At 45.4% G+C, this 14,658-nt stretch overlaps 1 protein-coding gene across 2 annotated transcripts in view; it reads right to left on the bottom strand.

Annotated features, from left to right (window-relative positions):
- Positions 1-1,982: 1,982 nt before the first annotated feature.
- CDC20 (cell division cycle 20) overlaps positions 1,983-14,658 on the bottom strand; it is a 16,460-nt gene continuing 3,784 nt past the window's right edge. For both annotated transcript variants that reach the window (XM_032794280.2, XM_032794286.2), the window contains exons 3-10: positions 13,872-13,968; positions 12,972-13,100; positions 11,079-11,275; positions 6,032-6,126; positions 5,231-5,462; positions 4,839-4,964; positions 4,445-4,562; positions 1,983-4,026 (exon numbers count right to left, since the gene is read on the bottom strand). In XM_032794280.2, the coding sequence (XP_032650171.1) occupies positions 3,854-4,026; positions 4,445-4,562; positions 4,839-4,964; positions 5,231-5,462; positions 6,032-6,126; positions 11,079-11,275; positions 12,972-13,100; positions 13,872-13,968 (1,167 nt within the window). In that variant the 3' untranslated portion in view covers positions 1,983-3,853. The remainder of the gene's footprint in view (positions 4,027-4,444; positions 4,563-4,838; positions 4,965-5,230; positions 5,463-6,031; positions 6,127-11,078; positions 11,276-12,971; positions 13,101-13,871; positions 13,969-14,658) is intronic.

The following is a 14,658-nucleotide window of genomic DNA, read 5'->3' as shown; positions in this document are numbered from 1 at the left end:
TTCCCTTTTTTAAAGATGGCACATAGTTTGCCCTTTCCTATGTCCTCTGGAATCTCTCCTGTCGCCTGATTTTCCAAGAATAATAGATAGAGGCTCAAATACTCCTCCGTTAAGCTCCTTGATACTCTAGGATGCATTTCAATCAGGCCCTGGGTGACTTGCAGCAATCTACTTTAAGTGTTTTTTTTTTTTTTTTATATTTTAGCTTCTATACTACCCGGTATGGGGTTAAGTGTAGATTCATTAAGCATCTCTGCCATTTCCAAGTTTCCTGTTACTGTTTCTCCCTCCTCACTGAGCAGTGGGCCTACCCTGTCCTTGGTCTTCCTCTTGCTTTTAATGTATTGGTAAAAAAATCATCTTGTTTCCCTTTATTCCTGTAGCTAGTTTGAGCTCATTTTATGCCTTTGCCTTTCTCATGGTCAGATGAAGGGGCAGCAGTGGTCATAACGGCTAATACTGTTAGGCATGATTAAGCAAATGCTAGAAAAATTGCACAATACCCCTGTCTACAGCCAGGGTGTACCTCTACCTTGAATAGTGTGGCCTGTTTGCATCACCCTGTCTCAAAAACAAGCTAGGGGACTGGAAAAGGGTCAGAACCTGCCAACAAAAATGGAGCAGCTTCCGTATGAGGTGAGATGAAAAACAATTTAGGTAGGTGCAGATTAAGGGGGGAGTACAAGTCAACAAACTCATGAATGGTGTGAAAAAAAGTGAATGGACATGTTATGTATCCTTTTGCACAATACAAAATGGGGTGGTGGGGTCAACTGATGAAATTAACAGGCACCAGCTTTAATACAAGTGCATGGAAATACTTTTTCACACAGTGCGCCGTTAACCTGTGGAACCCATTGCTAGGGGATGGTGTGATGACCAAACATATAACAGTTCAAAAGGAATTACATAAAATCATGACAGACAGGACCATCAATGGCCATTAGCAAAGATGGTCCAAGAATATAACCCAGTGCTCAGGGTTTCTTCCCTGCCCCACACCAGATGAGCAAGACAAGGGTGGCTGTCTCTCCCACAGTGTTATGGCGCAACTACTCCCCCCTGAAGCTCTGGAACTGGCCTCAGTGGGAGAGAGGTTACTGGCCTAGTAGGACCCTTGGTCTGACCCAGCATGGCACTTCTTACAGCCTTAATATAATACCTAGAGCAGATCTGTTAGAAAATCAGCCAATCAATCATGATTTAGAAATTGTCAGTGATGGAGACAACACCTTGGTAAATTGTTCTAATGCTTAATTACGCTCACTGTAAAAAATGTACAGCTTAGTCCTAGCTTCAACTTCCAGCCATTGGATCATGTTATATCTTTCTCTGCTAGACTGGTGAGCTCATTATTAAATATTTGTTCCCTTCATAGCTAAGTGTTGATTGTAATCATGTCCCTGCACCCTCTCTTTGTTAAACTCTGGAGCATCTCGAGTCTAGCCCTATAAGACAGGTTTTCTAATGCTTTAATCATTTTTGTGCCTCCTCTCTGATCCCACTCTCATTCAGCAATACTCTTCTTTCATTGTGGACATGTGAACTGGACACAGCATTCTAGCCGCAGTCACAGCATCATTAACTATAGAAATTAAATAATCTCTTTCCATCAACTCCCGTGTCTGCTATTTATGGATCATTTTAGCTCTTTTGGCCACAGACTCCCAGTAAGCACACCTGTTCAGCTGATGATACAAAAACTGGGGGGACATGGTGTAAGAGTCAGTATTTCTTCCCATTGGAGTCCCTGTCCCACTAAGTATGGCTGATATTCTTTGTGATAGTAGATACCTTCACATTCAATACCCACCCTACCCTTTTTGTAATATATTTTGAAAATCCCTTACTGTCCATAACTTTACATAGATTTCTCCTGGCCCTTTGCTCTCCTCATCAGTTTTCTACACTTGCTACCTTCTGGTTTATATCAATTACTTGTTATATATTATTTTTTAAGAGCTGCTTCCACTTCCCCATCTACTCCCAGAGTGTTTTGTTTTGTTTTTTAAACCCAGAACAGCCTTCTTCATTTGTGGAGTTATGACATTTTAGGCATCAAGGTAGATGTTCTTGAACAAGTCCCAATAATCATTCACCATTATCTGATTTTTTTATTATAGCTTTCATCCTTGTGAATTGGCCCCATTAAAGTACCAGTAGATGTTTTACAGTTCTAGACTCATTTCTGCTTGAACATTATAAATATGCTCAAGTCACATACACTGGTACCTAAGCTCCCCTTCCCTGTTAGGTCAGTGCTCATGTGCTTTAGTAGACAGTGCTTAGGGCAGAGTCTAATAAAGAATTAGCCTGTGTTGGTTGTAACATTTAGAAATTCCAAGAATGTTTAGTTCTGGCCTGATCAATGTGAGAGACACATGTTGGAGATCTGAAGTTCCCTGAGAGCATGTAGCTTCCCCATCCCATTCCCACATTATAGATAGGTGCATAAGAAGACAATTATCCTGTTCCCTACTGTGATTGGATGGTACAACACAGACACTAAGTGGTAGCCTCAGGTGTGGTTTATCTGTTAAGACATTGATCCACAAATGCAATAATTTTCTTCCAAGTTATCACTGACCCAAGAACAAGGTAATGGAAGTGCTGACAGTGATAATCCTGCTGTCTGCTTGTTCCTACCTAACTAGGTTTAAGCATTATTTTAACATACCAGCTGTGTGATTCATCCTACCACATTGAAGTAACAGGAGCTAGAGTGAATTTATGCTCATCTTTGGCAACAACCAAGGCCCTGGAATTGCTCAAACTCCTACCCTTAGTACATAGGCAAGTCACTAATTTTAACCCTTCGTGGGCTTTGGTTCCTTAATTTTGTTCTCAACATCTCAAAGAATACTGCACAGCATGGAGCACACATTGAGGGAGAAGTATTTCAGGGAGGAAGCACTCTAGCCACCACCACTCCTTGTCTGTTAGCAAAACAGTCACTGAAGAGGGGCATGAATCATGCTGCCAATTTCTGACCCTGTGCAAACAAGGATTGAAGTAGTTCAGCTGTACTTCTACAATATGCCACAGGGCAGAGTCTCTCAGTATCACAGCCAGGGAAGTTGCTGGGGGCAGAGCATTGCATTTTGTAGTCCAGACACTAGCAATGGCCCATGCACTGCTCTTTGCTGTCAGTGCCCATCTTTCTAAGGCATCTGTGCACAGAAAGCATCAGTCTGCTGTAGGACAGGAATAGTGAGGACCAAACAGAGCTGGGGAGACTGTATACCCATAGCACAGGCCTGGAGTCACCGTGTGAGCCCGAAGCAGATGGGCCACAAAGCACAGGGATGGCTGCTTGCAGGTGTCTGCTTCAGGCCCCTTGGAGCTGGAAGAGAGAACATTGAATCTTAAAGTTCCCTTTTTGTAGCCATTCTAGGGGCCAGCAGGAGACTGGAGTCTGGCCCAGGGGCAGTGCTGCCTGTTTCGAGGCACTTTAGTTTAAGAAAAAGCTTCTCAGCCTTGCTCCCACCACTTACCTCTACAGGAGCTATGTCAGTTTTACAGCTCAATGCCCACATTAACTCTACTGCAGCCCAGCTAGCACAGAAGGAATTTGGTTAGGAGGGTTCTTCCCAGGCTGGAAGGGCTCCACGTAGCCTAGCTCCTTGGCCAACCACTTCCCCTATTCCCATGGCTGGCTGGCTCTGGATCACTGGCTGTCAGGGTCCAGTAGTGGCAGGTGATTGTGTTTGGCTCCTCAAGAGGTCTGATCCTGAGACAAGTCAGGGTCACTTATTCCATCAGACTCCATAAAAGCAGACTAAGGTATTTATTGACATTTAAAATACTGTACAAAGTGTAGACCTGTCTCTCTTGCCAGGGGCATCTTGCATGCTCATCGGATGCCCTGGTGAATGATGCTGCTCTTGGCAGTGCCTGCCTTCTCCTTCTTCTTTACCGGATCCATCTCAAAGCAGCGCCAAAGCCGCAGTGTTTCATCAGCAGCTGCCGATGCCACTATTGAGCCATCTGGGCTCATGGTCAGGTTCAGGACTCTGGCTGTGTGACCTAGGGAAGGAGGAGCTGCACTATCAGGGCTCTGCTCACATCCCCCACCAATACCACAGTCCTTTACAGCCACACTTATGCCCAATTGCACTCCCAGTTCAGTTTGCTCTCCCCACATAAACAGACTCCATCCTGCCCAACTGATGCTCAGGCTGACCTGGGCAGCTCTGCAAGGCTGAACAGAGGAACTCAAAGGACACCTGATCCCTCAGCCTTCCCTAGGGTGGAGTCACTCCCAGCAGGACATTCCTTGCTGCCATCGCCCCATCTCACTAGCATGCTGCTGCTGCTCTCAAGAAGACTGGAGAGTGATTTTCCTTTCAGGATCTGTCTGGATGCAGCCAAGCCCTTTCCCACTGCCCTGAATCCCAGCCCTCTCAGCTGTTTCTGGGCTGCACAGCAAAGGATGCAAACCTACCTTTCAACTCTGTGACCTTGGCCATGGTAGGGTATTTCCACACCACCAGCTGATTATGCGCAAAACCATGACCAGAAATGAACTCCTTGTAGTTTGTCGACCACAGGATGGAGCACACCTATAAGGAGGCAGCTTGTTACAATGCCAGGTGGCAGACCAACAGCAAGAGGTCACTGATCAGGTGTAGCCTCATTTGGGGACCAGCTCCTCATCTCCCAAAAGAGCCCAGAAGGAAGGGGCACATACAATGCAGTAGTGCCCAACACCTACCCCCCAGAGAGCATGGGGGATGCTGGAAGTATCCCAGGCTCTGACCCTCAGGTTCCATCCCTTGGCAGCACTTATGTTGCTCACTGGGCCAAAGCGCAGTCTTAGAGTCAGTGCTGAAGCTCACCTGGGAGTGGGCATCTACCGCATTGAGGCAGGTGCCTGAACACACATTCCAGATCCTGATGTGTCTGTCACTTGTCCCACCGCCTGTGGCCAGGACATTTGACTGCCATGGGCACCAGGCCACAGCCTACAAGAGAGGCACCAGTCATAAGACATGCAAGAACAGCTTGGTCCCCATTGCCCTTATACATCAGGCCAAGCCACAGCAGCTCTGCCATCCATGCAGCAGCACGAGCAGCACTGGCTGGCCAAGATGCAGGCAGATTCTTCACACGTCCCAGGAGAAGTCCCTCTCCAACAGATGGAGACTGCCAGGGCACTGACAGAGGAAAGTGGAACCCAGCAGCTGTTGCATCACTCTGTGCACAAGTCTCACACAAGCCACCCACTCACCTTGACAGCACCCTGGTGCTGAGTGAAAGTCTGCACAGGAGCAAAGTCACCACTGTCCCCTTGGGCACATGGCCAGACATTCACCAGGTTGTCATTGCCTCCACTGGCCAGGTAGCGGCCATCAGGTGACCACCTGAGCCCACACACCTCCTGTGTGTGGCCAGCAAGCGTGGCCACATGGTGCTCAGCAACCCGGACATCATGGTGATGGATATGACCGGTCCTTGCCCCACTGCAGAAGGAAGTTTGAGTCAAGGGCTGTATTATACTTGTGAACTATACTTCATCTCAGCACTGCTCCCAGGGGCTCCCACTGCAGAGCTCCTGGACAGGCATTTCAGCAAAGGCAGCTATTCAGTGATGCTGTAATCTTGGTGTCACTGCTACTGAGGACAGCGGAACACAGCAGCAGGGACTGCACTGCAGAGGACTCATGCAGAGGTTATGGGGAATGGAAGACCCTCCCACTGCCCCTACATTCAGGTGCTTAAATCCAGCCCCTTCTAATCAGAGGCTAGGACATATACAGGTCCCTCCCCCAAGCAAGGCCAGACACCAGGGAGGAGTTGCAGCAGCCCAGGGCAGAAACAGGCTAGTCACCGGGACTTCACTCATTTTCTATTGGCATCTGGGGAATCTGTGCCCTAGTTATGCTGAAGTGGGTCCATGCAGAACTGCACTGCTGACTTTGTGAACAGATCACTGAACACATGCAGTGTCAATGTGTTTTTTTCCTCTCCCATCTGTTCTTCTACAGCTGAGGGCTCAAAGTGTTTTGCCATGCCTTGGTCGTGTCCTTACCTAGAGAGAATGTAGCTGTTCCAGCTCAGTGACCCTACACGGGAAGAATGGCTGGTCATATTTCGGAGCCGTTTCTGTTGCTGTATGTCCCACAGCTGCAGAGAGACATGAAAAGCAGTCATTTCTCTAATTGTGCAAGGAGATGAGACTAGAGCCCTTGTCACATTGACAGCATAGGAATGCACCAAATCATGGGTCCTTTGCATGTAGGCTATGGCATTGAAACCTCAGTGCACTAAGCTATGTGGGAGCCATCCAAAGAATTTTATACCTGTTGTCCATGAGACAGTGGGGAAACTTTAGATGTATATTGGGGGCCTTCCCAATTAGTTACCAAGTGCTAACAACTCAGGGCCATCTTCACAGAACCCACTGCCCAGGGAGTTTGAACTTGGGACAATGGGCACATGAAGTAGGGCATACCACTGCTGCCCTCTGTGCATGGGCAGTACACTCTCTGCACAGGAATTAGCTCCAATCCATTAGCCCAGAAGAGGGAGTTTACTGCCTTTAGAAGGATCTATAAGTAGTGTAGGAGATGCCCATGTTTAGAGTGAAGGTTGCAAACTACCTGCAATGCAGATACATTTCTCCCCCCTTCCCCAGCTCTGGCAGGCAGCAGCTCTGATGCATTAGCCTGCCCCTGGCATTCAGGGAGTTTGAGGTAGTCACTTGGCATCTGTGCTGAGCCACACTCACTCCATAAGCCAGAAGAGTTCTTCTGACCTAATAGTACAATTTCCTTTGCTGCACAGAGTGACTGAAGCACACTGTCCTCCGGAGGCAGGAAGTCATGCTCAGAGCCATACAGATTGCATGCAAGCCTGGTGTTCAGGGATCCAGCAGCACTCAGGATTTACAGACAGTGAAGCCATGAGAGACTGTCCACACAGCAGTTTTTTCATCAAGCCCATTAGTTTGTTATTGAACTACCATATCTTAGAAGAAAGCCCCACTCTTGATTTAAAAGATCCCAAGCTCCATCACAGGCCCTCTTGGCCAATACAGCGGGGATTGAACCAGGGAGCTCAAGTGCTACAAGAGTAAGCTGCTACAACTTGAGCTGAAGAGAGTCAAGGCTTGTGGAGCCCCTAGGCATAGTTGCTGCCCTGAGAAGCTCCCTCAGGCTGCTTAGCTGTGCTGCATTCACACCTGTACAACTGAGTACTTGTGCAGCCACTGCACTACTGATGGTCATAAACAGCCCCACCAGGTCAGACCAGTGCTCCACCTAGCCCAGAATCCTGTCTTGACAGTGGACAGTGCCAGGTGCTTCAGTGGGAGTGAAAGGAACATGGCAATTTGTTACGTGATCCATATCATCCAGTCCCAGCTTCTGGCAGTCAAGAGTTTTAGGGACACCTGGATCAGGGGGTTGCATCCCTGACCATCTTGGCTAATTGCCATTGATGGATCTATCATCCATGAACTTTTCATTCTTTTTTGAACCCAGTTATTTTTGGTCTCCACAACACTGCCTGACAACAAGTTCCACAGGTTGACTGCATTTTGTGAAGTAGTATTCCCTTTTAAGCCTGCTATCTATTAATTTCATTGGATGACCCCGATTTGTGTATGTGAAGGGGGTAAATAACACTTCCTTATTCTATTTCTCCATACCACTCATGATTTTATAGACTTCTCTCTAGGGCTCTCAAGCAATTAAAAAAATCAATTGTGCTAACAAACAATTTAATTTATTTTTGGATTGTTTTCTACATTTTCAAATATAGATTTCTACTACAACACAGAATACAAAGTGAGCACTTTACACTTTGTAATCAAAAATCTAAATATTTGTACTGTAAAAATAGTATTTCAGCTCACCTAATACAAGTACTGTAGTGCAATCGTGAAAGTTGAACTTACAAATGTAGAATATTGTACAAAAAATAACTGCACTCAAACACAAAATAAAGTCCTCTCAGTCCTACTTCTTGTATGTCCCTTCATGGTTCAACCACCATTCCAGAGGACTTGTGGCCATGACGACAGATTCTGCACGATAATCCAAAGCAGAGCAGACCGACGTATGTTCATTTTCATCATCTGAGTCAGATGCCACTAGCAGAAGGTTGATTTTATTTTGGGGGGTTTGGGTTCTGTAGATTCTGCACCTGAATGTCACTCTTTTAAGGCTTCTGAAAAGATGCGCCACACCTTATCCCTCAGATTTTGGAAGGCACCTGAGATTCTTAAGCCTTTAGTCAAGTGTTGTAGCTATTTTTAGCAATCTGATTGATGGTACCTTCTTTGTATTTTGTCAAATCTGCTGTGAAAGTTTTCTTTAAACGAACATGTGCTGGGTCATCTGAGACTGCGATAACATGAAATATGTGGCAGAATGTGGGTAAAACAGAGCAGGAAACATACAATTCTCCCTTAACACATTCAGTCAAAGTTGTTTTTTTTTTTTTGTTGTTTTTTTTTTTTTTTAAAAAACTAGCATCAGCATGGAAGCATGTCCTCTGGAACAGTGACCAAAGCATGAAGAGGCATTCGAATGTTTAGCATATCTGGAATGCAGATACCTTACAATGCCAACTACAACAGTGCCATGTGAATGTCTGTTCTCACTTTCAGGTAACACTGTAAATAAGAAGCAGGCAGCATTGTCTCCCGTATATGTAAACAAATGTGTTTGTCTTAGCGACTGGCTGAACAAGAAGTAGGACTGAGTGGACTTGTAGGCTCTAAAGGTTTATATTGTTTTGTTTGAGTGTAGTTATGTAACAAAAATATACAATTTTAAGTTATGCTTTCACGATAAAGAGATTGCATTATAGTACTTGTATGAGGTGAACTGAAAAATACTATTTCTTTTATCATTTTTACAGTACAAATATTTGTAATATAAAGTGAGCACTGTACACTTTGTATTCTATGTTGTAAAAGAAATCAATATATTGGAAAACGTAGAAAAACCATCTGAAATATTTAATAAATTTCAATTGGTAGTCTATTGTTTAACAGTGTGATTAATTGCATGAGTTAACTGCAATTAACTGACAGCCCTACTTCTATCATATCCCCACCCCCATAGTCATCTCTTTTCCAAGCTGAATAGTCCCAGTCTTTTTACTCTTTCCTCAGATGGAAGTTATTCCACACCCTTAATCATTTTTGTTGCCCTTCTCTCTAGTTCTTCAAATTCTGATACCTACTATATGCAATAACCTTAAAGATGTATCTCTTTCAAGGTATAAGCATACCATGGATTTATGTAGTGGCATATTTTCTGTCTTCTTTATCTATCCTTTTTCCTAATGATTCCTAACACAATTTTTGACTGCTGCTGCACATTGAGCAGATGTTTTCAGAGAACTATCCATGATGATGCCAACATCTTTCATGAGTGGTAATAGCTAATTTAGATCCCATCATTTTGTATGCATAGTTAGGATTCTGTTTTCCAATGGGAATTACTTGAAATTCAATGTTGATAAATGCAATCTGCCATTTTCTTGTCCAGTCACCTAGTTGAGAGAGATCTTTTGTAACTCTTTGCTGTCTGCTTTGGACTTAACTATCCTGAGTAATTTAGAATCATCTGCAAGCTTTGCCACCTCACTGCTTCTCTCCGTTTCCAGATCATTTATGAATATGTTGAAAAGCACAGGTCCCAGTATAGATCTTTGGGGGACTCTGCTATGTACCTCTCAACTAAGAGAACTGACCATTTATCCCTACCCTGTGTTTCCTATCTTTTAAGCAATTACGATATGAGATAAGAGGGAAGATCTTCTCTTGTGACTCCTTACTTTGCTTAAGACCCCTTGGAGAGTGACTTGTCAAAGGTTTCTGAAAGTCCAAGTACACTATTTCCACAGGATCACACTGATCCACATGTTTGATCCCACTCAAACAAATTAGTGGATTGGTGAGGCACGATTTCCCTTTGCAAAAGCGACATTGACTGTTCCCCAGCATCTCATTTTCATCTATATGCTGGATAATTCTGTTTTAGTTTTAACCAGTTTGCCTAGTACTGAAGTTAGGCCTACTGGCCTGTAATTGCCAAGCTCACCTCTTGAGACCCTAGAAAAACACAGCATTACATTAGCTAGCCTCCAGTCATCTATTACAGAAACTGGTTTAAGCCATGGTTATCTATCACAGTTAGTAGGTTTGCAATTTTGTATTTGAGTTCCTTCAGAATTCTTGGGTGAAGAACATCTGGTCCTGGCGACTTATTACTGTTTAATTCATCAGTTTGTTCCAAAACTTCTATTGAACCTACAGTCTGGAATGGTTCCTCAGATTTGTCACCTAAAAAAAATGGTTCAGGTGTGAGAATCTCCCTCACATCCTCTGCAGCAAAGACTGATGCAAAGAATTCATTTAGCTTCTCTGTAGTGGCCTCATCTTCCTTGAATGCTTTTAGCATCTCAATCATTCAGTAACCCCACTGATTGTTTCTGCTTCTGAAGCACTCAATTTGTTGTTGTTAGTTTGTCTTTTGCTAGTTGCTCTTCAAATTCTTGTGGCCAGCCTAATTGGTACTTTTACACATGACTTGCCAGAGTTTGTTCCTTCTTGTTTTCCTCAGTAGGATTCAACTTGCAAATTTTAAAGGAAGTCTTTTGATCTTTGAATGCCTTTTACACTCTTTAGCCATGGTAGTGGTTTTTGGTCCTTTTTTTAATTTGGGGTTTACATGTAGTGAGCCTCTATTAGGGCGTTTTTAAAGTTTCCATGCAGCTTGCAGGCGTTTTGCTCTTGTCACTGTTTTTAATTTCTGTTTAAGGAGCTTCCTCATTCTTGTGCAGTTTTGAATTTTTAAGTTCTGTTGTTGGGGGAAGGGAGGCTAGTATTTTGCCCTCTCCAAGGATGTTGAGTTTATTACATGACAGTTGCTATTGCCAAGTGGTTCAGCTATATTCACCTTTTGGACCAGAACTTAGAACTAAATAAATAAAGAATTGCCTCTCACCTTGTGGGTTCCAGGACTAGCTGCTCCAAGAAGCAGTCGTTAAAGGTATCAGTGGTCCCCGGGCAGGAGCCTCTATTTAAAAGACTCTTCCCCGTACTGTGCAATTTCTCTCACCTGGACTTCAGCATTGCTGGTGCCAACAGCAAGGTAGTTTCCTTCTTTGATCCAGGACACTGACGAGATGTAGTCATCTGGCTGCTCCATCTGCAGCAGCTGGATGATTTCACCAGAGGAATAATTCCACAGATACACAGAGTTATCCAGAGCCACAGCCAGGAAGTTCTGGGAACTCCAGTCAATGAGGTTCAGATCTAAGATTAGAAGACACAGCACAGGTCACCCACTATGCCCACTGCTCATTACAATACCCCAGGGAAGTCTTGCCTGCAGCTTGGCTCAGCACCATGGCAAGACAAACCCCCTCTTCTCCCCCTGCCCTCTTCACCCCCAATGCTGATGGACCAGGAACTCCCACCGGCACCACTGATTTCTATAGTGCCACAGGTGTATGGCACTCTACAGGTAAGGGGATTGGCCTTGTGGCACATTGGAGTCCTAGCTAACAGGATCAGCGCACTGAAGCTTTTCGTTCCAGTGCAGTTGTATGAAGCTCTGAACTCCCTTTTCTATAAGGTTAGATAGAGACATTTAGCAAGCCACTCAGTGTCAGCGTGCCCTAAGAGTGCCATTGACACAGCAGTGCCCAAGCTTAGAGAAGGCTCCATTGTTCCTCCAGGACCAAACTGAGCCAAGGAAGAGAGCTGCCCTGCCTTGGCCGAGAACAGGAACTTTCTGCTATTTTCACCCCACCCACCTTACTCCTAAGGTGGAACTACTTTCTCACTAAGGCAGCTGATTTGAGGGTAGGAGGGTTGAGGACTGAAGCCAAGCCTCCTCATTCCTATAGGGAATTCTTGGCATCCTCTGAGAGGAACCCAGTCTCCATGGCACAGTGAAGGAAACGGCAGCCATAAGAGCACACCCTTCCCCACCTATCCTTGGCCTTTTGAATGAGATGCAACAGAAAGTGGCAAAAGCCACCACAATCCCAAGAGGCTATGAGGCACAGAACAAGTTGCCAGTGTGACTGCCCAATGGAATAATCAGAGGCCTGAGAGTAGAGACAACTTGTTCTGAAGTGGAAGTGCGGCCAGACAGGAGCATTCAGAGTCAGGGTAGTAAGGAGAGCACAGAGTTAGTGCCAGCGAGAGGAGTACTGAGGAAAGAGAGGCACTTTCAGATATCAGGAGATGGGGACCAGAGCCACCCACTCACAAAAGAAGGGCAGAAGTTAATTACAACTGAAAATGGCCACTACTGAACCCTTTAAGCCTGACCTTTGAGTTCCTCTTCAAGAAGAGCAAAGGACTTGCCTTCTGCTCAACAGCATCCGAGTTTAAACATACAAGCCAGCAGGTCTAGATGAGAGAGAGCCTGTGACACTAGTGGATTTGCTGAACTCTTTTGGGAGTACACAGGTTCTGCAGTCACAGAACCAAGGGAGAGGCACCATCCCAGCAGTAAGTGCCTGGTCAGGCTCATTTCAGTCACTAGCAGAACAAGTCTTAGACAGACTTCCAGAGGGGGTGGCCCTGCAAGTCATGAGAAGTCTGAGGTCAGAGAAAAAAAGAACCCGCTAGACAAAGTGAAGAACAGAGTGGGTGAAGGGAACAAGGGGTGAACAAGACCAGGATGCTACGGAGAGAGACTTTCAAAATCATACTTAGAATTAGCTACAATGGGACACTCATATGAACTGACAAATGGGCTGGAGGATAGCCAGCCAGTGGCACCAAGTGACAGCTTTGAGTTGGAGATGGTATCAAAGATACTGCAAGAACTCTTAAGTCTGATATTGTTTAACCTCTTCATGCAGGGTGAAGAGGAAGCAAGTAGCATCCTTGTGACATTTAAAGGGCAGGGCACGGGGAGGGTAGCAAATACTAGCATGGACAGGAATACAGAGGGCCACCAAAGGTCCTGCACATAGCAGCAGAACCTGCTTACAGTAGTCGTTACGGATCTCTGGTGCATCCAGGATCCGGTCTGGCATGGAGGGAATGTATCTGCCATTCTTCCTGCTGGACCCAGGTGTTGTTTTCTGGCTGTAGAGCACTTTCAGGTTATTCTGGTAACCTGAAAACCAGAGAGAGAGCAGTGGTTATTCACTAGATAGATTCTACAACCTCATTCTCACAGACTTGTGGCTCACCTAGGCACAGGGAGTCTTCCACTGAAGGCAAAGCCAAGACTTAAAAGGGAGATGCACTTGCTTCAGGCCAGTGGAGCAAGCTGCGGTGCTAGTTAGGACACCTGCCCACTAGGAGACTGAGCTGATGAGTCTCACTCCTTTTATGCAACCTGTCGAGCTGCCTTCAGATGGCAGCTAGTTTACCTGCTGAAACCAGATTCAAATTGGTGGGCTTGGGAAGTTTCATGTTTCCCCAATCCTGTTAATAGTTTAATTGAAGCATGACTTAAATCAAAGATAGTATGGGGTGGCTGGGGGCTACTGAATATTCTACTGCAGCCTTTCCTTAAAGGAGCTTAGGGCCAAAAGCAATTTAGGGAAGATTTGTGCTTTGCAGTGCCAATTTAGGGAAGATTTGTGCTTTGCAGTGCCAATCACTGACCTGTGCTGCTACTTCTTAGCTTAGACTTGAGGGGTGTGCAGTGGCCGGGATGCTAGTAAGCCACTGACCACAAAGGAAAGCTATTAAGGAACTCATGGTGTTCCAGAGCTCAGTCTGGTACACAGCTATTTGCACACATCCCATTACTTGGAGTGGGAGAGTACACAGGACACCAGCTAGGGTTCTGTCATGGATCTCTCCTTTGAGAGAAAAGGAGCCCTTCTTCCCTTCCAACACAGAAGGTGTATTCAGATCACCCCCAAACCCTGCATACCTTCTGGGGCATTTTGAGGCTTCCCACTAAGCCGGAGGATCTTTGCTTCTTCCACATCAAACCCATTCAGGTTCAGTGCCCAAGCCTTCTGTTGCTCCTGTAGATAAAATATACAGATCCTCTTAGGCAAAGATGTGTCTTCCTACCACATTCAGAGGGAATACAGGCAAAACAGGAATGTAGCTCAACAGCTCCGTGGCCCCATGGCCCCAGCTGTTCCATCAGCTTAAGGTAGTTCCCTCTGCTCCAGATGGTATGCTGCTTTGCTTGGAGAACCAGCTACATGCAAGCCAGTTCTCCAGGCTGCCCCTAGTTCACTTGAACAGCTGTGTCCTGTTTGGCCAGTTTTGGAGTGTACCAACTGCCTCCAGATTGGGAATGGGATGCAAAAAAATAGGGCCAGTGTGGAAATATGGCCATAAGGGACTGGCTTTGTACAGCTGCTTCATGACTTGCCTATATGGAGGAGTCATTCCAGAATAATATAGGCCGTGAATTTAAAGTGCCACTGCTATTGCTAAATAGCTTATTCCACAACAAGTTCTGTGGAATTTCCTTATGCAGCCAAGTCCTCAAGCTTTGAGCCTGGAATAGCCAGCTCTGTATGCGCAAGTCTCATTAATTCTGAAGCACTTAGAGGAGAGGAAAGTGATCAGGAACAGTCAGCATGGATTCACCAAGGGCAAGTCATGCCTGACTAACCTAATTGCCTTCTATGAGGAGATAACTGGGTCTGTGGATGAGGGGAAAGCAGTGGATGTGTTATTCCTTGACTTTAGCAAAGCTT

Source organism: Chelonoidis abingdonii, chromosome 7 (genome assembly GCF_003597395.2).
Source record: "Chelonoidis abingdonii isolate Lonesome George chromosome 7, CheloAbing_2.0, whole genome shotgun sequence".
NCBI lineage: Eukaryota > Metazoa > Chordata > Testudines > Testudinidae > Chelonoidis > Chelonoidis abingdonii.
The sequence above is the reverse complement of the archived record's forward strand: the minus strand, read 5'-3'. Positions and strand labels throughout refer to the sequence as shown.